The 19,568-nt window shown below is 38.2% G+C and overlaps 1 protein-coding gene across 4 annotated transcripts in view; it reads right to left on the bottom strand.

Annotated features, from left to right (window-relative positions):
• PHLPP2 (PH domain and leucine rich repeat protein phosphatase 2) overlaps window positions 1-19,568 on the bottom strand; it is a 76,962-nt gene that overhangs the window by 49,689 nt on the left and 7,705 nt on the right. For 3 of the 4 annotated variants that reach the window (XM_082438965.1, XM_082438966.1, XM_082438967.1), the window contains exons 2-3: window positions 15,900-16,177; window positions 5,698-5,831 (exon numbers count right to left, since the gene is read on the bottom strand). In XM_082438965.1, the coding sequence (XP_082295091.1) occupies window positions 5,698-5,831; window positions 15,900-16,177 (412 nt within the window). Of the gene's footprint in view, window positions 1-5,697; window positions 5,832-15,899; window positions 16,178-19,568 lie in introns of those variants that run through there. The other variant, XM_082438968.1, reaches the window with a different exon arrangement.

The following is a 19,568-nucleotide window of genomic DNA, read 5'->3' as shown; positions in this document are numbered from 1 at the left end:
TCAAAGGAGAAGAAAACTTAAAGATCAATGTAAATATGACACAATATTCAACCATACTAGTAATCAGGTAAACAAAATCAAAACAATGAGACCAACATTTAATCCATTAGATTAGTAAAAGTTTTAAATGCTAATAATATTAAAAGGTGATATTGTGAGCAAAGGGGTACTCTGATATACTGATGGGATATACTTTTGTTTTGCAGTAGTAACTATTAGTATTTTAAATGAGAATAAATATCCTATGACCCAATAACTTCATGTTTAGAGATTTACTCTGAAGAAACACAGGTGCAGGGACTTCCCTGGTGGCACAGTGGTTAAGAATCTGCCTGCCAATGCAGGGGCCATGGGTTCGAGCCCTGGTCTGGGAAGACCCCACATGCCGTGGAGCAACGAAGCCCGTGCGCCACAACTACTGAGCCTGCGCTCTAGAGCCTGCAAGCCACAATGACTGAGCCCACGAGCCACAACTACTGAAGCCCACGTGCCTAGAGCCCATGCTCCTCAACAAGAGAAGTCACTGCAATGAGAAGCCTGCGCACTGCAACAAAGAGGAGCCCCTGCTCACCGCAACTAGAGAAAGCCTGTGCGCAGCAATGAAGACCCTATGCAGCCAAAAATAAATAAATTTAAAAAAATAAATAAAATAAAAATTCCAATTACATCATTTAAAAAAAAAAGAAACACAGGTGCACAAAGATGCAATTTTACTACAGTGTTATCTGTAATAGTCCATCACTAGGGAAATTGTTATATAAACTATAATACATACATGACATCCAATAGTATGCAACAAAGAAATGCATATAGAAGATAGTTAAGAGAAGTCCTCCAAAACACTATTGGGAGAAAAAAAGCATGAAGACCAACACCAAATGACAGCATTTATGTAAACAAAATATATTTCTGCAAATACACATTAGATAGGAATAAAAGTTAGAAAATTCTCAACAGGTATATACCAAATTGATTGTTACATCATAATTATCACATTATATATCACTGCTTAATAGATAACCACTATCAGTATATACTTGTATTAACTCAAACATTCTACTTGTAGGAATCACTTCCTCCCTCTACCCTAGAGGTCAGCCATTCTCTTCACTTTTATAATAATCATTTCCTTGTTTTCTTTATGTTTCTGCTATTCATGTGTTAGTTATAGCATTTTTTTTAATTAATTAATTAATTTTTGGCTGTGTTGGGTCTTCATTTCTGTGCACGGGCCTTCTCTAGTTGTGGCAAGTGGGAGCCACAGTTATAGCATTTTTAACTACTGTAACAAAAAGAATATACTGGCCCAAACACAAGAGAAATGTAATTCTCTGCTAGGGTGGGCAGTCTGGGTTACCAGGGGTCAACTCTGTCGAGAAACTCCTGCTGATGGTGGCTCTGCCATTTTCAACACATGACTTCAATATTGCTCTTGATGACTGCCTTCCTACCCTACAGAAGAGGAAAAGAGCAAGAAGTATGCATGGGAGGCTTTAGGAACCAGGTATAAAAGTGGCACACAACAATTCCACTCCATACCACTGAAGAAAATTTTGTCACAGGTGCACACCAAACTGCACAAAAGACTGAGAAACAAGATGTAGCTGGTCAGTCATGTGCCCACCTCTAAGTCTTATTACGGAAGAAGGAAAGAGCAGCTTTGGATGGACAGAGAGTGGTACTGTCACACATCTCTAAACAATATGGCTGAGTTTTGCCTGTTTCGAACTTTAAATGAATGGAAACATACTATATATGCAATTGTTTTGTATTTGGTTTCTTTTTTTTTATTTTTTTGTATTTGGTTTCTTTTGTTTGTGTTTATGCTCCTTGGATGAAACTGTCTCAAAAACATGTACAGAGAATACCAGACAGAAAGAAATGCTCAGGTTGGGTGCTATGCTACCTGAGCTATTCAGCCCCAGAACTACAACTTCACTAGCAAATCACACCTTCTAGATGCCACTTCCTCTTACACAATAAGGAGCTGATTAATGGGCTCTCTTAATCTCTGTGATTGATCATACTACCCACTCATCTTTAGTTACATACATTATTTCAAGACTTTTATATCATGAATCTGTACTGAGTCACTCCACTCACTTTCCCCCAGCACCCACCCCAGCAAGACTGATAACTAGCATTTGCACAATGGCCCCTGGAGTACCGGAGACGTTTCATATACAGCAAACAAAGCAAAACACTGGTTTGAACTTAGGCCCTCTGACCCTGGCCTCATTAACACTATATTCTAAGCTAACGCACCAAAGACTCTATGCAAGAAATATTGAAAGCTGATTGCTAAGCTATTTGCTTCAAAAAGAATACTTCAAATTCTTTACAACTCCTCTCTTCAAAAGGAGAGGCCTTAAAAAAAAAAAAAAAAAGTCAGGGCTATTTCCCTTCTCTATAGTGTGGGCTGTATTTGGTGACTCAATTCTAATAAACAGAAAGTGGTGAAAATGATGGTGACTTATGAGGCTAGGTCATAAAAACACTGATGCCTCTGTGTGTTGTGTGTATGTGTGTGTGTGTGTTGTGTGTTTGTGTGCACATGCATGCATGCGCTCATGTGCATGTGTGTGTGTCTCATCACTGGGGGCAGCTAGCTGACACATCGAGAAGACGCTTAGGCAGCCCTAGAGAAGGGTCCACATAGTGAGCAACTGAGATCTCCTGCCAAAAACTGGTGAGAAACTGGGGCCTTCTACCAACAGCCACATGAGTGAGCCATGTTAGAAGTGAATCTTCCAGCCCCACTCAAGCCTTCAGATGACTGCAGCTTCAGCCAATATAATGAGCACTATCTCATTGAGGCTCAAGCCAAAACCATCCAGCTAAATTCCTCCTAGATTTCTGACCCACAGAAACTGTATGATATAATAATCGGGACTTCCGTGGCGATCCAGAGGTTAAGACTCCGTGCTACCACTGCCGGAGGCGTGGGTTTGATCCCTGGTCAGAGAACTAAGAGCCCACACGCTGCGCATGGCACGGCCAAAAAATAAAAATAAATTAAAAAATAAATATTTAATATCATTTTAAGTCACTAAATTTTTTATTTTTATTTTTATTTATTTTTTGGCTGCGTTGGGTCTCCACTGCTGCATGCGGGCTTTCTCTAGTTGCAGTGAGCAGGGCCTACTCTTCATTGCGGTGCCTGGGCTTCTCATTGAGGTGGCTTCTCTTGTTGCGAAGCATGGGCTCTAGGCGCATGGGCTTCAGTAGTTGCCACACGCGGGCTCAGTAGTTGTGGCTCGCGGGCTCTAGAGCACAGTCTCAGTAGTTGTGGCGCACGGGCTTAGCCGCTCCGCAACATGTGGGATTTTCCCAGACCAGGGATCAAACCCGTGTCCCCTGCATTGGCAGGTGGATTCTTAACCACTGTGCCACCAGGGAAGTCCTAAGTCATTAAATTTTGAGGCAATTTGTTACACAGCCAACAGAAAATACCCTTATCTATCTATCTATCTACACACACATACATACTTTTTTTAACCTTTTATTTCTGGTGCCATATACATATATTGCCTATTTTCAAAAGTAACTAGCTTTAAAAACCTCTTTCCCAAATGTAGTTTTCTCACTCAAATTATACTAGCTTCTCTGAATTAAAAGAGCTCACTTTTGGAAATGTTCTCTGTTAAAGACCCCCCCCCCCAATATAGTAAGTGCTACAAACTGGTACTTTTTAAAAAAATTTATTTATTTTTGGCTGCGTTGGGTCTTCGTTGCTGCGCACGGGCTTTCTCTAGTTGTGGAGAGCGGGGTCTACTCTTCGTTGCGGTGCGCAGGCTTCTCATTGCGGTGGCTTCTCTTGCTGCAGAGCACGGACTCTAGGCATGCGGGCTTCAGTAGTTGTGGCTCGCGGGCTCTAGAGCGCAGCCTCAGTAGTTGCAGCGCACAGGCTTAGCTGCTCCGCGGCATGTGGGATCGTCCCAGACCAGGGATCGAACCCATGTCCCCTGCACTGGCAGGTGGATTCTTTTTTTTTTTTTTTTTTTTTAATTTATTTTTGGCTGTGTTGGGTCTTCGTTTCTGTGCGAGGGCTTTCTCTAGTTGCGGCAAGCGAGGGCCACTCTTCATCGCGGTGCGCGGGCCTCTTCACTATCGCGGCCTCTCTTGTTGCAGAGCACAGGCTCCAGACGCGCAGGCTCAGTAGCTGTGGCTCACGGGCCTAGTTGCTCCGCGGCATGTGGGATCTTCCCAGACCAGAGCTCAAACCCGTGTCCCCTGCATTAGCAGGCAGATTCTCAACCACTGTGCCACCAGGGAAGCCCCGGCAGGTGGATTCTTAACCACTGTGCCACCAGGGAAGCCCCCTGAACTGGTACTCTTTTTGACTTTACTGGAAATATCCTCTTAAGGGAATATTAAGATCCTAGGCATGCTACAATTTATCAGGTGGTATTAATAAATTAATGCAATCATGCCAACTGTTGTGTATTATGACTGACTTCAAATGCAATCTCACTGGTTATAAAGGAGCTTGCCAGCATCTCAAGGCTCAACTTTCATCCCAGAATGAAAACATGGAGTGAAGAACTTATGTGCAACCACATATAAAGAGCATGTTACTATCCAAGATTTATTATTATTTTTTAACCAGGCTTTACAGTAATAGATCGTTTGTGTTCCTCAAATTAGTCTTAAAAGATTTTCCTCAGATTTAACATCAACCTAGCAACTATTCTCCCTCCATGAACTAACAAAGGAGAGAAATGAATGGAAATAAAATAAAACGAAACCAACTTTTAAGGAACATGTCAGAAAATATTGTTGTGATGAAAAATTATAAATAAAATCTTTTGTGAAGTGCACTTAATAAAACTGGCTTGTGACGTGTGTCACAAGAGTTCAGATTAAATCAATAATTGGAGGAATGAGAGCAGGGAATCTTAGTAAATGGTTATGCCTACATATACTAGTAACTTAGTTACTAGTTCAACTGTTTGATACATGGGTCATATTAACTCAAAACTGTTAGGTGTTAAATAGCTCTGTTATTTACTAGTTGTATGACCTTGAACAAGTTTACCTCTCTGTCTCTGTAAAATGAGACAACAGTTCCTAGAACATAAGTTGGCTATACTGAGTAAACTGGGTAATTCATAAGCATAAAAGCACACAGTAAGCACTCAAAAAATGGTACTCAGTAGTATTATTAGTTATTGATGTATATTTGGAGAGTAATATTCAGAAATATTCTGACTTCCTTAAGTCTAACTTTATGAGTAAAGTGATCAGGTGAAAAATAGTCAATAGGGGAAAATGCACCGAAAGAGAAGAGCATGTAAAATATCCGAGATTTTAAAGCTTACTAAATTCAACAATATACACGTCTGATGTGCTCATCAAATGTTAAGTCATATATGATAATGACCACCTACTTCAACATTCTCGAGCTCTCCAGAAGTTCATGGACTTTATAAAGAACTTGAAAATATATAAAGCTATGATTTGATCAAGAGGCTGGCAAAAGTACGTAACAATTCTGTAAGTCCGCAAAACACCAGAACAAAAAGAGCAAAAATAAAAAGGGAAGGCTGTTTTTGCTGTTGTTTTCTAACTACATTAGTAAATTGGCTTAAAAACGGCTTTGGATAAAATATTTTTAAAAGGCTGAAGACAGACAGAGGTACAAATAATCAATTAAAAGTCATTAATGTATTCACACAGCCACTGATAAATCCTTACCACCATAAAATCGAAGCATACAGCCAAGGTCAGGATTTGCCGCCTCCTCCTGTATGCGCACAGGGTCATCAAACCCCAGCCTGGACAAGTAATCATAAACAATCTGAAGAGGTCGTTCAGTAGGTTCCAGTCTCCTGCTTACACAATTCAAAAGAAAAATATTTGGTAAGTAATAAACACACTTCGTTTGATTTTTAAAATCTTTTAATATGCTCTAGATTTTTACTTCTATATCAAGATTTTTCTCTAATATCACATGATACAACTAATCTAAACAAGCGGTGCTCAAAGTTTTTGGTCTCGGGATCCCTCTATAGTTTTTGAGGCCCCCAGAGAGCTTTTGTTTACACGGGGTGTATCTATTGACATTTACTGAATGAGAAACTAAACTTAAGAATTTCTAAATATTTATTTATTCATTTTAAAATAACAACAATAAACACATTACATGTTGACAAATATTTTTTGAAAACTACATTTTCAGAATAAAACAAATTTAGTGAGAAGACTTGCATTGTTTTGCATTTTATAAATCTCTTTAACAGCTGGTTTAATAGAAGACAGCTAGATTCTCAGATACGTAGCCTCTAGAAAACTCCATTGTATACTTATGAGACTGAAAGTGAAAAAGAAAATTAATATCTCATTATTATTATGAAAGAGTTTTGACCTCATGCACCTCTTCAAAAAGTCTTGGAGACCCCCAGAGGGCCCTTTGAGAACCTCTGGTTCAAACTTAAAGGCATCGAATTGAAATTATGAGATATAAAAGATGGTACCTGGCCATAACTGATTTCACATAAGCTGCAACACAATTATAAATGGAGACTTTGGGTTGCTGACTATATCCTATATATTTCCTCTGGCTTCACAGATGATTTTTCCATAAAAACTAGGAATTCCCCAGAAATCATTAGATTACATGGCTCTGACTGAAAGCTAGGTAAAACCAGAATGTTAGTAATCACCTGTGGCTTCTGGTGACACTGCATATTTTAAAATTACACAGACTTAAGGCGGCTCATTTACAATTCTTTTATCAGAAAGCAAACAGTCATAAATACAGCAGCTAAGAGCATGAGCTCCACAAGTCAGACTGCCTGGGCTTGAGTCTCACTTCTGCCACTTATCAACTGCATGTGTGCCCCTAGACAAGTTATTTAACCTCATTGTCTCAAATTCCTCACCAGTATAATGGGTAGTGCCTAACTCACAGAGTTGTTATTAGAAGTATTTACTTATTTGCTTACAAGAAGATATCACATAGTATATAAAGTGCTTAGCAAATTATTTGGCATGTAGTAGTGTTCAATAATGTACTGACATTATTCAAAAAATTCTTAGGAATGGAATAAATTTTAATTAGAATAAAAATAAAATGTCTCCCCTATCTGAAACAACAACCAAAAAACAAGTATAGGAAAGCCTGTATGTTTAAAAGATCTTGAAGAACATTATTCATATCCTAAAAGGATTCTGTTTAGAAAACTTAAGTCTTGTATTAACCAGAAGAAACACGATAAACCTTCCATCATGGCAAAAAGACATGAAGGAACTCTGTGTTTTGTGGTTAAAGAACTAGAAAATACTGGTTGGCAATATGCTTTAATTTAAAAAAACATGAAATGGGAATACTAGAAAGTGGAATATAAACAACTGTAAAAAAAAAAAAAAGGTAATTTAGGAATGGAAATCATATTGATGAGTACAGAAAGTAAAAAATAAAAATAGGGACTTCCCTGGTGGTCCAGTGGCTAAGACTCCACGCTCCCAATGCAGGGGGCCAGAGCTCGATCCCTGGTCAGGGAACTAGATCTCACATGCCGCAACTAAGACCCAACACAGCCAAATAAATAAACATTTTTTAAAAAATCTAAAATAAATAAATAAATAAATAAAAATAAAAGTAAAACCACTACCTGGCCCCTCCTGACTGTTCAGTTCTGACTTTCAGTTTCCATCAACTCAGAACTGCTACATGGGGAATGACCAAAGAACTAAAAGCCTACAAAGACCAATAAATATTGAATTTAATAGAAATGAAAAATAAACTTTTCAGAATAAAAGTATCAGTTACAATTAATCTCTAGTCAAATAAAATAAAAATCCACAAAGGGCTGTGACAATATTAGGCACCTTCCCAGTACAATGGTAGAATTCTTCTAAGAAGGATGCATTTTAAGAGAGACTTCTAATAAACTATATCCTGGACGGGTCAGTTAGCCATGTAAGAGGAAGACTGACTGAAGGATTAACTTGAAGACAAGGTGACCAAGGGCATAAAGAGCTCTCTCTACCTTCCAATGTCAAGAAGGATTAGACTTCCTCTATCTAGATTGCTCCAAAGAATAGGACTAGGACCAAGGAGAAGTTGCACAGGTAGACTTGATTAAAAAATGAGGAAGAACCTTAATGATTAGAGATGCCCAATAATGAAACAGACTACCTCTCAAAATAGCTCACAGAGAGCTAGAGAGCCCTCTGTCACGGACACTTTAGAAGAGTTTCCTCTAAGAATCAAGTTGGGCCAGATGATCTTTAGGGTCTTTTAAAACTCAGGGCTCTTTCAGGTATTTAAGACACCTTGCTAATATAATACAAATTCTACCTGAACACTGCTATTATTTTTGGATACAGAGTTCAATGTAGTTAAATATAATTCCATATAATGATCACATATTCAAGACCAAGAAATATTATTAGTACTTTCAAGCTAAAGCTCACTAACTCAATTTTCCTATTTCTCTCTGGAAAACCAGGAGAAATGGAAATATCCTAATTCTGACATATTTTACCTGATCAAATTTCCTGGTCTAAAAAGGCTCTGTAGATTTTGGAAACCCTCTTTATATATTTCCACCTAAAGAAAGTATTTTCCCTGGTGGGAGGGGGAAAAAAAAATCAAAAGAATCTCAACATCTGCTCTTATTAATTCAGCATAAATGAGCAAACAAGAAATAGTTCAAGAACTGCAAAAACAAGTAAAACGAGGGACTAATTCCATTTACTCATTAAACTCATCTGCTTAAGAGAGTAGAGAGTATGGGGGAGGGAAATGCTGTAATATGCTTACGGATCAATTTTGTGTTTCAAAGTTCCAAAAGTTTAACAGGCTGCTAATTAGCTGCGTGTTAAATCTCTCACAAATCAAAGGAAATATATATACTGCAAAACAGGTGTAGGAGAGAGTATGTTAGCAAAGAAAGGTTCCATTCAGCATTTGAAATACTTCCACTAGGGCTTTAAGAAGAGACAATATGACTATTGTTAACAGTTTTAGTTTACTTCTAATGCTTCAAGGAGCTACAATAGTCCTTGTAAATCTGAATATATGTGCATATGGTTATTTTTCTCGAAACCAGCCAACCAATACAGTAATGCTATCAACAGTGTTTGTAGCTCTTAGCCAATCTGAACAGCGTCCACAGTTAAGTTAGAGGTAAGAGAAGAGTACATTTCATTCCAGGTATCATTTCACAAGAATTCTAGTTAATAGTGGGAGGCAAAAGTATACATTATTAAAACCCAACATATTGTATCCAAGACCTTAACAAAGCAGAGCAGCATTCTCTACATCAAAGTCAGGTTAAAACTCAATCTCTGGCCATCTATAAAGGTAAAATCTGCAAAATTTTAAGACCGACAATACAGATCATGATACAAACAACAAGGATACTTTGATGAATGTTTACTCCATACCTGACACTATGCTGGGAAGTATCTCACATTTTACAAAACTGGGAAATAAGAAAAATGAGGTTCAGAGAGTCACACAATTAGTACATATGGCATCAGGGTTTGAACCTGTGTCGGTTTCCTTACAAAGCCTAGCCTCCTTTAGGGAAACAATATTATATTCTAAATGTAGATAAAAAATTTATGCAGAAGAGAGCTGAAAGCACTTCATATGTTAACTTACATCAAGAAACATAAAAAGTTGTGTTTTAGAATTACTGTACGTCATTAGCCTAATACATCATCATTTGAAAGATACACTATTTCCATGCATCATTGTTGTATAAGAGTCTTTCTAGCCTTCGTAGTCCCTGGTTCCTGTGGGGTAGATTCTAAATCCTCAGAGTTTCCTGAGTAATGGGAGTGTCTTAGTCGTTCATGAGCCCCTTGGATCACCCCTCGGTTTATGCTAAGAAATGAGCTGACTCAGGATGGGGGCTGGTCACCAGAAAGACCAACCACGTGAAGAGAGGGCTGGGGCTTGGAGTGAGCCCGACCTTGGGGGAGGGGAGGGCTGGAGATTTGAGTTCAAGCACCTGATCAATGATTAAATCAATCAAGCCTACCCTATAATACCTCAATAAAAACTCTGTACTGAAGCTTCCCGATGGATGAACACACTAATGTGCTGGGAGGGTAACACGATGCTCCCAGACCTCGCCCTATGTGTGTCTTCATTTGGCTGGTCCTGATTTGTATCCTTTATACGAAAATTGTAATCTTAAATATTGCTTTCTTGTGTTCTGTGATACATTCTAGTGAATTACTGAACCTGAAGGGGTCATGGGAGCCCCCTAAATTTTTATCCAGTTGGCCAGAAGTGCAACCAGAGTGTAAAGTCAGGGCGGTCTTGTTGGAGATCAGGCCCTTTAACTTGTTTTTTGTTTGTTTTAATTTTTATTTTATATTGGAGTATAGCTGATTAACAACGTTGTGTTAGTTTCAGGTGTAATGTCCTTTAACTTGTGAAGGAAGTTTGTGCAAACTCTGCGTGGTTAGTGTCAGAACTGTACTGCAGTAAACCAGATGGCATTGTAATAACCATTAAGAAAGAAAAAACACTGCCAATTAGACTATGACCTTCCAACAAATGTAAGATACACACTGATTTTAGAAGTATTAAAATGTAAAAACGAAACAAAGTTTTAATAAAAACAAATTACTTAATGTGTAACACATTCTTTTAAAGCTTTAAAATAGTACAGAAATATGAAACACAAAACAAAAATAATCTCCTTTTTCCTTCCTCAGGGTTAATCAGCTCAGTATGTATCCTGAAACAGGGCTTTTCATTCCACTTTTACAATACCAAGATATGGTAAACAAAACTTTCGTGACTTGTTAAGAGGTCACCCAGCAAATCAGTGATAGTAAAGGAATTAGAACTCAGGATCTCAAATCCTGAGGGCATAATTTTCTGTTAGATATATTTTATTGATTCTTAGCTTATCTTAAAAGATAGTGTATCAACCACAGAAATCTTAGTCATTTTGATGACTGAAAATAAAAGTAAAAATATGACCATGAGCCAAAGGGCACTTCATTTCACATGTGATATTTTTACAACTTTTCAAAGAGAAGGCAATGATTACACTAAGCTTCACTACTGAGTCATCTGTCACTTAAACAGTCCAATAAAACAGACAGACCAAATAGTATCATGTAAAGGGCACTGGACTGGGAGACAGGATACTTGTGTTCCAACTAGAGCACGAGCACCAGGCAGCTAGCTGCAGGAATGTGCTTTGGACCTGACCTCTCCAGGCCTCTGTTGCACATCCATAAAACGAAAGAGAATGGTTTCAGTGATTCCCATGCGGAAGTTACTGGCCTTTTAGTCAGGACAATTCTTTGCTGTACAAGATGGTCCCACACATTGAGGACATTAAGGCTCCCTGTCCTGAATGCTGACCCTAGATGCTGGTAACCCTCCCCTGTAGTTGTGATAACCAAAAGCCCTGCCCCCACACGTATTTCCGGATGGAAAGGGCAGTGGATGGTGAGGCTGGTAGGTTAGGTTCATTTTACTAGTAGGCAGCGGTCCCCAGCCTTTTTGGCACCAGGGGCCGGTTTCGTGGAAGAAAATTTTTCTACGGCCCGGTGGCGGGGAGGCTGGTGGGGAGCGGCAGGAGGCGGTTCAGGTGGTAATGCGAGCAAAGGTGAGCAGCAGATGAAGCTTCACTTGTGCACTGCTCACCTCCTGCTGTGTGGCCCAGTTCCAGGGGTTGAAGACCCCTGCCAGCAGATATCTGTCTCAGGTTCCTTCAAGTGCTAAAAGTCTATAAACCAGTAATCCCTCCGTTAAATTCAAGTGACAAGTCCATGATTAAAAAAGAGTGAGGAAAGAAGGAAGTCATGGATGATTTAGGAAAAACATGGGGTAATTTTAGTGCCAGTAATCCCATTTCTAGGACGTAGTTCACGGAAATCAACAACGTAAAGAGTCATGGGCAAAGGTTTAGTCATCACACTACTTCTAAGTGTTGAATGACTTGAAACAACCCAAACAGGTAACACTTAATGAGAACTTACCAGGTCCAGGCATCATTTTAAGTAGTTTACTTCTTGCTCCTCAAAGTGTAGCACATCATTTAGGAGATTAATAGAAATACAGACCCACAGGCCCCACCCCAGAGCCAATGAATCAGAATCTGCATTTTAACAAGCTCCCCAGCTGGACATTAGAGTTTAAGAAGCGTTACAAGTATTAATTCATTTAATCTTCATAACATGTATAATCTATTTAACCCTCATGATAACTCTATAATGTAAATATTATCATCCTCCATTGTACAGATTAGTAAACTGAGGACAAAGCGTTAGGCAACTTGCAAAGTAACAGAGCCAATTTGAACACACACGCTCTCAATCCAGAATCCAAGCTCTACACCATTTCTGCATATAATGTCTCAAATTTTAAACAAGTTATAGTATATGCATAAAATAGAATATTCTGTAGTTATTAAAACTGGTATCTAAGGAATTTTTAATGACACAAGGAAATTAATTGAAGTAAGCAGTAAATAAAATTGAATATATGGTGTGGGTCCAAATACGTAATTTTAAAAAATTACACGCACACACTCATTTTGAAAAAGATCTGGAAAAAAAATGTCAGCATGGCGGGGGAAGGGGGAGGTAATATATGGGATCTGGTGTCAGAATGCCAGAGTTCAAATTCCAGCTCTACACTTACCAGCCGAGTGATTCTAGGTGAGATGATTAACTCTTTTAAGACTCATTTTCCTCATCTATAAAATGGGGAAAGTATTTACCTCACAAGATTGTTATGAGGACTAAGTGAGATAATCTACAAAAAGCACAAGCAATGAAAATTATTTCTCTTTATACTTTTTCATTTTCCCAAAATTTCTACAATGAACATAAATCACACTTCATTAAGCAGCAAAAAATGTTATTAAAAAAAGATATTGCATTAGACTGTCAACTATCTTATGAAGGGCTATTACAAAGAAAGTACCTATTCTTCTGATGCGATAAACATAAGACTGAACTCAAGCAATTAACCGTTGAGTAAGACGTCTAAAAAAGATCTTTAAACAATTATGATTAAATAGTGAAACTGAGTAAGGCACACTGTGCCAGTTCCCCTCCGGGAGGGCCTTTACTCGGAAGGAAGTCCGCCATCTATCATGAATGATGTCAACATTCCAACTGCTTGGCAGTACCTGCCTGGCCTTGAACAGGTTACCGGACCTCTCGAAGAGCCTCAATTTTCCTCATTGGAAAGGAATAACCTTACCTCTCTTAGAGTTACTGTGAGGATTTAATGAGAAAATGTGCATAAAGCAGTAAGCCCGTTAACTAGCCAAAGAAAACACTTAATGTTAGCTAAAATCTATCATCATCATTTCTTTGGCTGGCTGAGGCTTCTTGAGCTCCTACTCCAGCAATGAAAAGATATTCGGATCTCAAATAATGTATGATCACACTTCTATGTGGAATCTAAAAACACAACAAATAGTGAATGTAACAAAAAAGAAGCAGCCTTGCAAATATAGAGAACAAACTAGGGGCTACCAGTGGGGGGTGAAGGAGCAACACAGTGGGAAGGGGGGGGAGTGGGAGGCACAGACTACTGGGTGTCAGACAGGCTACAAGGATGCAGTGTACAGCACAGGGGATATAGCCAATATTTTATAATAAGTGCAAATGGAGTATAACCTTTAAAAATTGTACAAATTTTTTTTAATTTTAAAAAAAAGAAAATATATTCATATCTTCAAACCACAGTTCAACAGTGTTTTCATTATTTTGTAATCAATCATGTTTTCGAAGAGCTATTTCATTACAAAATTATCAAGGCTACAGGACTAAAAAGAGACAAACTCCATTGTAAGTACAGTTTAGATTCACAAAAGTAAATTGTGTCACATTTGGATTCTTAACTAACTACACAACTAGTAGTAGCAAGCCAATTCAAGTGGGGTTTTCTCCACTTTTCTAGTATTTTTGTATATACGCACATTGGTATACAGATGAGTTAAGTCTTAGGTTTAAATACTTGAACTCCGTCAATCACTACCAGCTATAATGTAGGTCAAGGCTTTCCACCTGATAAAATTAGATCAGAATCAGTGTTAAGATTTAGAAAAGCCTAAGGATCACCCAGTCTGATCCTTTCATTTTACAAATGGATTTAGGAAATGTAGTTAACTGGTGAACAAGGAAAACATTCAAGTGCTAATCTACTTTTTCAGGAATTAGTCCAAATCCTAAAGGAACACATAATAAACCCCAGTTTAGACTTTAAAATGATATCAATGTTTAGCTCAGCTGAAGGTGTTACTATCGTTGCCACATTTTTAGGTGTAAGTGGGAGCCTCCTTTCTCACTTTCAACAGTACTGAATCCACAGTTGTGAATTCTGTTTTGAGACATTTATTTATTACAGGGAAAGGGGAGGAGAGAAAGTCAATGGTCAGGCACTTAAGGAGCTCTTATTCGAGGTCTAACTCAAAGAACTAATAGTTTTTTTTTTTAAAAGCTGAATAAAAGAGTTCATACGCACAGTATAAGACTACTATGAGACTACTTTTTCTTCACGTTTATATAAAAGATTTTAAAGAAAACACAAATGGCTTTTAAACCTATGAAAATATGTTTAACCTAACTCATTAACATAAATGAAAATTAAAACAAAATAACAAAATTCCTATCAGATTTGCAAAATTCTAAGTCATCAGGCTTGAAAAAAGATTTGTCCTTGGAATGTTGAATTTATGATTCTCTAAAAACTGTTGACAATCATTTCTATTCACAATCAAGTATGTGCTCGTGCATGAGGATGTGTCTGTATATGTAAAATTTAACATATTCTGGAGAAAGTACGGGGGAAATAGGTATACTTTTATATTATTCATCAAAGTATAAGTTCTATGAAGAGGAATTTGACAAAATCTATCAAAATTAAATATGCACATACCCTCTGAGCCAGCAATTCCACTTCTAGGACTTTACCCTACAGATGACTTCCACATGGGAGAAATATCACAGGTACAAGGATATTAATTGCAGCAGTACTTGTAGTAAAAAACTGGTAACAACCTACATGTCCATTAATAGGAGACCAGCTAAAATTGTGGTAGATTCATAAAATGAAATACTATTTAGCCATTAAATAAGTGAAAATTATATAAATATTAATATGGAAAGATTTCTAAGAGATATTAAGTTGACATGTTGCATGTAGCACCATTAGTTTTTAAAATTTATATACAAATAATGACACATACTCATGCATGACCATAAGTACTTCTCATTCTATTTCCTTTTATACATTTCTATTTCATTCTGTTTATATGTATTACTTAAAAACTTTAAAAATATTTATTTTGGGCTTCCCTGGCAGCGCAGTGGTTAAGAATCCACCTGCCAATTCAGGGGACACGGGTTCGTGCCCTGGTCCGGGAGGACCCCACATGCCACAGAGCAACTAAGCCCGCAAGCCACAACTACTGAGCCCGCACTCTAGAGCCCGTGAGTCACAACCACTGAGCCTGCGAGCCACAACTACTGAAGCCCACGTGCCTACAGCCCGTGCTCCACAACAAGAGAAGCCACCGCAATGAGAAGCCCGCGCACCGCAACGAAGAGTAGCCCCCACTCACCGCAACTAGAGAAAGCCCGCGCACAGCAACAAAGACCCAATGCAGCCAAAAATAAATAAATTTAATTTTAAAAAACTTTTAAAAAAATTTATTTTAAATTTAGATATCCGACCTATGATATAATCCAAATGAAGTAACTATCAAATTTTCCTTCACTGACAGTTTTTAAATTCAAGAATCCTAATGTCAGCATTCCAAGGACAAATCTTTTTCCAAGCCTAGTGACCCCATAACCATCATCAGCTCCAGCACGAATAAAATCCTAAAGCCCACTTCCAAGCAGAAACACATGTGACTTATACTGCAGGAGAATTAGTGGTAAAACTCTGACCTCACCTGACCAGGTCTCCATGAAGCTGCAAATAAAGACGTTCCCTTCCCTCTCCAGCACAAATTTCTGACGTTGGCGTGTCTACTGTGCAAAGGACAAGATGTAAGTCGGAGGAGGAGGAGGCAGCGGAGGAGGCGCTGACTGCAGTGGCTGTGGCGGTGTCTGCTCCGTACAGGTAAACACAGCCTCTCTTCACATCTTCTCTCAGCCAGTCTCTCTCTCGAGAGCCAAACCTACTTCTCCTATTCAGACAATGTCTGCTCCCATTGCGTTTCATAGTTCTCTAAAAACGTCAGGAAAAAGAAATCATTAGCTCAAATATCTGACTGAATTAGACACATTCAGTCCTCAGCCCGCCTTTCCACTCCGTAGTCACCAATACTTGACTCAGTACCGCCTCCTCTCACAGAGCCTTCTGCACCTGCCATGCCCATCCCTAAACTGAAAAATTTCATTCTCTTTACTGCTAGCTGTTCATGTCTCTGTCCATCATCTTCTTTTTTTTTTTTCTATTTTTAATTTTTTTACTTTTTTATTTTTGGCCGCGTCAGGTCTTAGTGGCGGCACACGGGAACTTCATTGCGGTGTGCGGGTTTTCTTTCTCTAATTGTGGCACACAGGCTCCAGGGCACGTGGGCTCTGTAGTTTGAGGCGCACGGGCTTAGTTGCCTCGCGGCATATGGGATCTTAATTCCCCAACCAGGGATCAAAACCCGTGTCCCCTGCATTGGAAGGCCGATTCTTCCCCACTGGACCACCAGGGAAGTCCCTGTCAGTCATCTTCTGACCTTTTTTCTTCTTCATGTTTTCAGAAAAATGTCAAGAACAACAGTAGTGTACCTACTACCTAATTTTCACAAACTTTAATATTTTGCCATATTTAGTTCAGATCATGATTCTAAAGAACATACATACGATATATCCTTACATATATAGCTAAAGCCACCTACCTAAAAAAATCCCATTCCCCTCCCTCTCTCCCCAGAAATAAACACTCTACTATAGTGTTTGTCATCCCATGCATTTTTTTTTTAATTTCTGATTTTTATTGATTGATTGATTGATTTTTGGCTGTGTTGGGTCTGTGTTGCTGCGCATGGGCCTTCTCTAGTTGTGGCGAGCGGGGGCTACTCTTCGTTGTGGTACATGGGCTTCTCATTGCGGTGGCTTCTCTTGTTGCCAAGCACAGGCTCTAGGTGAGTGGGCTTCAGTAGTTGTGTGTGGCATGTGAGCTCAGTAGTTGTGGCTCACGGGCTTAGTTGCTCCACGGCATGTGGGATCTTCTGAGACCAGGGCTCAAACCCGTGTCCCCTGCATTGGCAGGTGGATTCTTAACCAATGTGCCACCAGGAAAGTCCTCCCATGCATTTTTTATGTTTGCCATATACGTATATATCTATAAACTCTATATAGTATTGTTTTACATGATTTAAAACTTTATCTAAAACCTAACATACTTATGTTTCACCCTGTAATTTTTTTTGTTTGATTCAACATTGGTTTAGAGATATATCTATGATTAATACACCCTGCTCATTCTTTTGAATAATATTCCATTATACGAATACACTGAAATTTATCCATTCTCCTGCTGAGGGCATTTAGTTTGTTTCTAATTTTTCACTGTTGGAAACAATGCTGCAATAAACATTTCTGTATGTCTCCATATGCAAACTGAAAGTTTCTCTAGGGTCCTAGTCCTCTGCCTCATATCCCAAATAAGGAATTACAGAATCAACACAATACTGCACAAATATTCTTTCCATTATCTTCATGTTTCAAAAAAAAAAAATTACTGTTGCATTTGATAACTTAGGTATGCATATACATTGTGAAGTCACATTATCTCAAAGCAAAAACAACTGCTACAGTAATATAACAAGTTTCTAAAGATCAATATTTACCTGCTCTATTTTTTTTTAAATGGGCCATTTCTATTCCCATTAATAAAAAACTAATTTCCACAAACAATTACACTGACACACCTCTCCAGGGCCACTCCCCACTGTATTTCACTCTGTTTGTCATATCCAACTCCCCAAACACATCAACTATTCCACAATTCTGTGACTTGCCTGAAATGTCCTTCTCCATCTTGTCCATCTGAATATTCTTCAAAATTACTCAAATGTCACCCTCTCTGTGGAGCTTTCCATGTCTCCCATCCCTGCTTTCTCCTCCTAATTAAAAAGAATTAATAACTCTACACTCTCCTCCACAGAACTTCTTCACCTTAAACATACTTCCATTACCATGTAAATCACAATGAGCTTTTAATTATTTATTTGGTATTTCTTCTTCTCTTATACACTGAGAACCTATTACAGTACCTTAGCACCTGGGTGGCCCAGAGATGCATGCAGAACTCAGTGATGTCACAGACATTTATTCCCAGTCTGTACTTTAGCCTAATTAGCTTTAGTAAGAAGTTGAACAAACTTGGGGAAAAAAAATCTCCATTTTTATAGGAAACCCTATCATCTTTCCTCTGTATCAGCCACAAAGTAAATAAAATACTTCTGCTTCTATTCCTCACTGGAAAACAGAAATATCTATAAATAAAGCAAATATTATTTTTGTAATTACTGAGATTAAATATTTGAGGATAACTGTAGCGCCTAAAATTAAATCTCTGAAGATGATAAAGAAAGGGGAAGGAAAAGTTAGAAGGTATTCCCCACATGGAGAGAAAGAAAAACAAGAAATCGAGAATGGCTTCATTGTTTAAATTTATGATAATAGGTGAATCGATCATTTTACAGATCTTAGGGATTTGAGTATAGCTAATCAAAACCATGAGGATTATTACTGATTCTAACTTTAGATAAGTAGGATAAACCCCTGCTACAAGTGGGAACTAGGTGTCTTTCTTCTCATCAAGAGCATTTTCTCAAAGCTGAACATCTCAGAATTAACAAAGGGCTTTTGAGCACTTATTTTATAAACACAGGGACAATCATATTTGCACCACTAAATAATCTTAACCACTGCATAATCAGACAGTGATTTTAAATATTCCTTATTTTTTAATCTTTGGTAAAGATCAACTGAACCATCTGAAAACAGTATTCTATATGGTGCAGTAACATTTATACAAAGAAGCTCTGCATTCTGCAGTCAGTGGAGAGAAATTTTGCTTACTGCTATTAAGAGAGGGCCAGTGGACACCACTCCACACATCCACCAAAAAACTTCTTTAAAAAAACTTTTTAAGGTCAAATAATATCCCACTAACCTTCTCAATCTTAGAAAAGTCAAGGCAGACCCCAGGAAGTATTACATTAGTTCATCCATGATTTTTCTTCTGTGAGGATTTTTAACAGTCATTTTTTAATGTGTTTATCTATTTCCCTTAAGACTATAGATAAAGTCTTTAAGAACTTTACACTGTTGAAACCCATGTGTTGTTGGTCAAAGAATGTATCTCATGTTTATATGATATATTCCACCCCATGAAAATAAACTGCTGAGTTAAAACTTTAGTAGATATCATTCTCTTAAACCTGTCCAATGGGCATTTAAAGGCCTAGATACCAAGCAAGCATAGCCTTCTGGCAACAATCTAGATGGACTGTTTAGCTATCATTAGTTACTGCTGAATTACCTAGTGCTTCCTTCTCCACTGCCTAAACCATCAGGTAAATGTTGGAAAGGTCACTTCTGTCCTCTGAGAT

This window comes from Balaenoptera physalus (genome assembly GCF_965194825.1).
Source record: "Balaenoptera physalus genome assembly, chromosome: 19".
Classification (NCBI taxonomy): Eukaryota; Metazoa; Chordata; class Mammalia; order Artiodactyla; family Balaenopteridae; genus Balaenoptera; species Balaenoptera physalus.
Note: the sequence above shows the minus strand (reverse complement) of the source record. Positions and strands in the feature narration are given on the sequence as shown.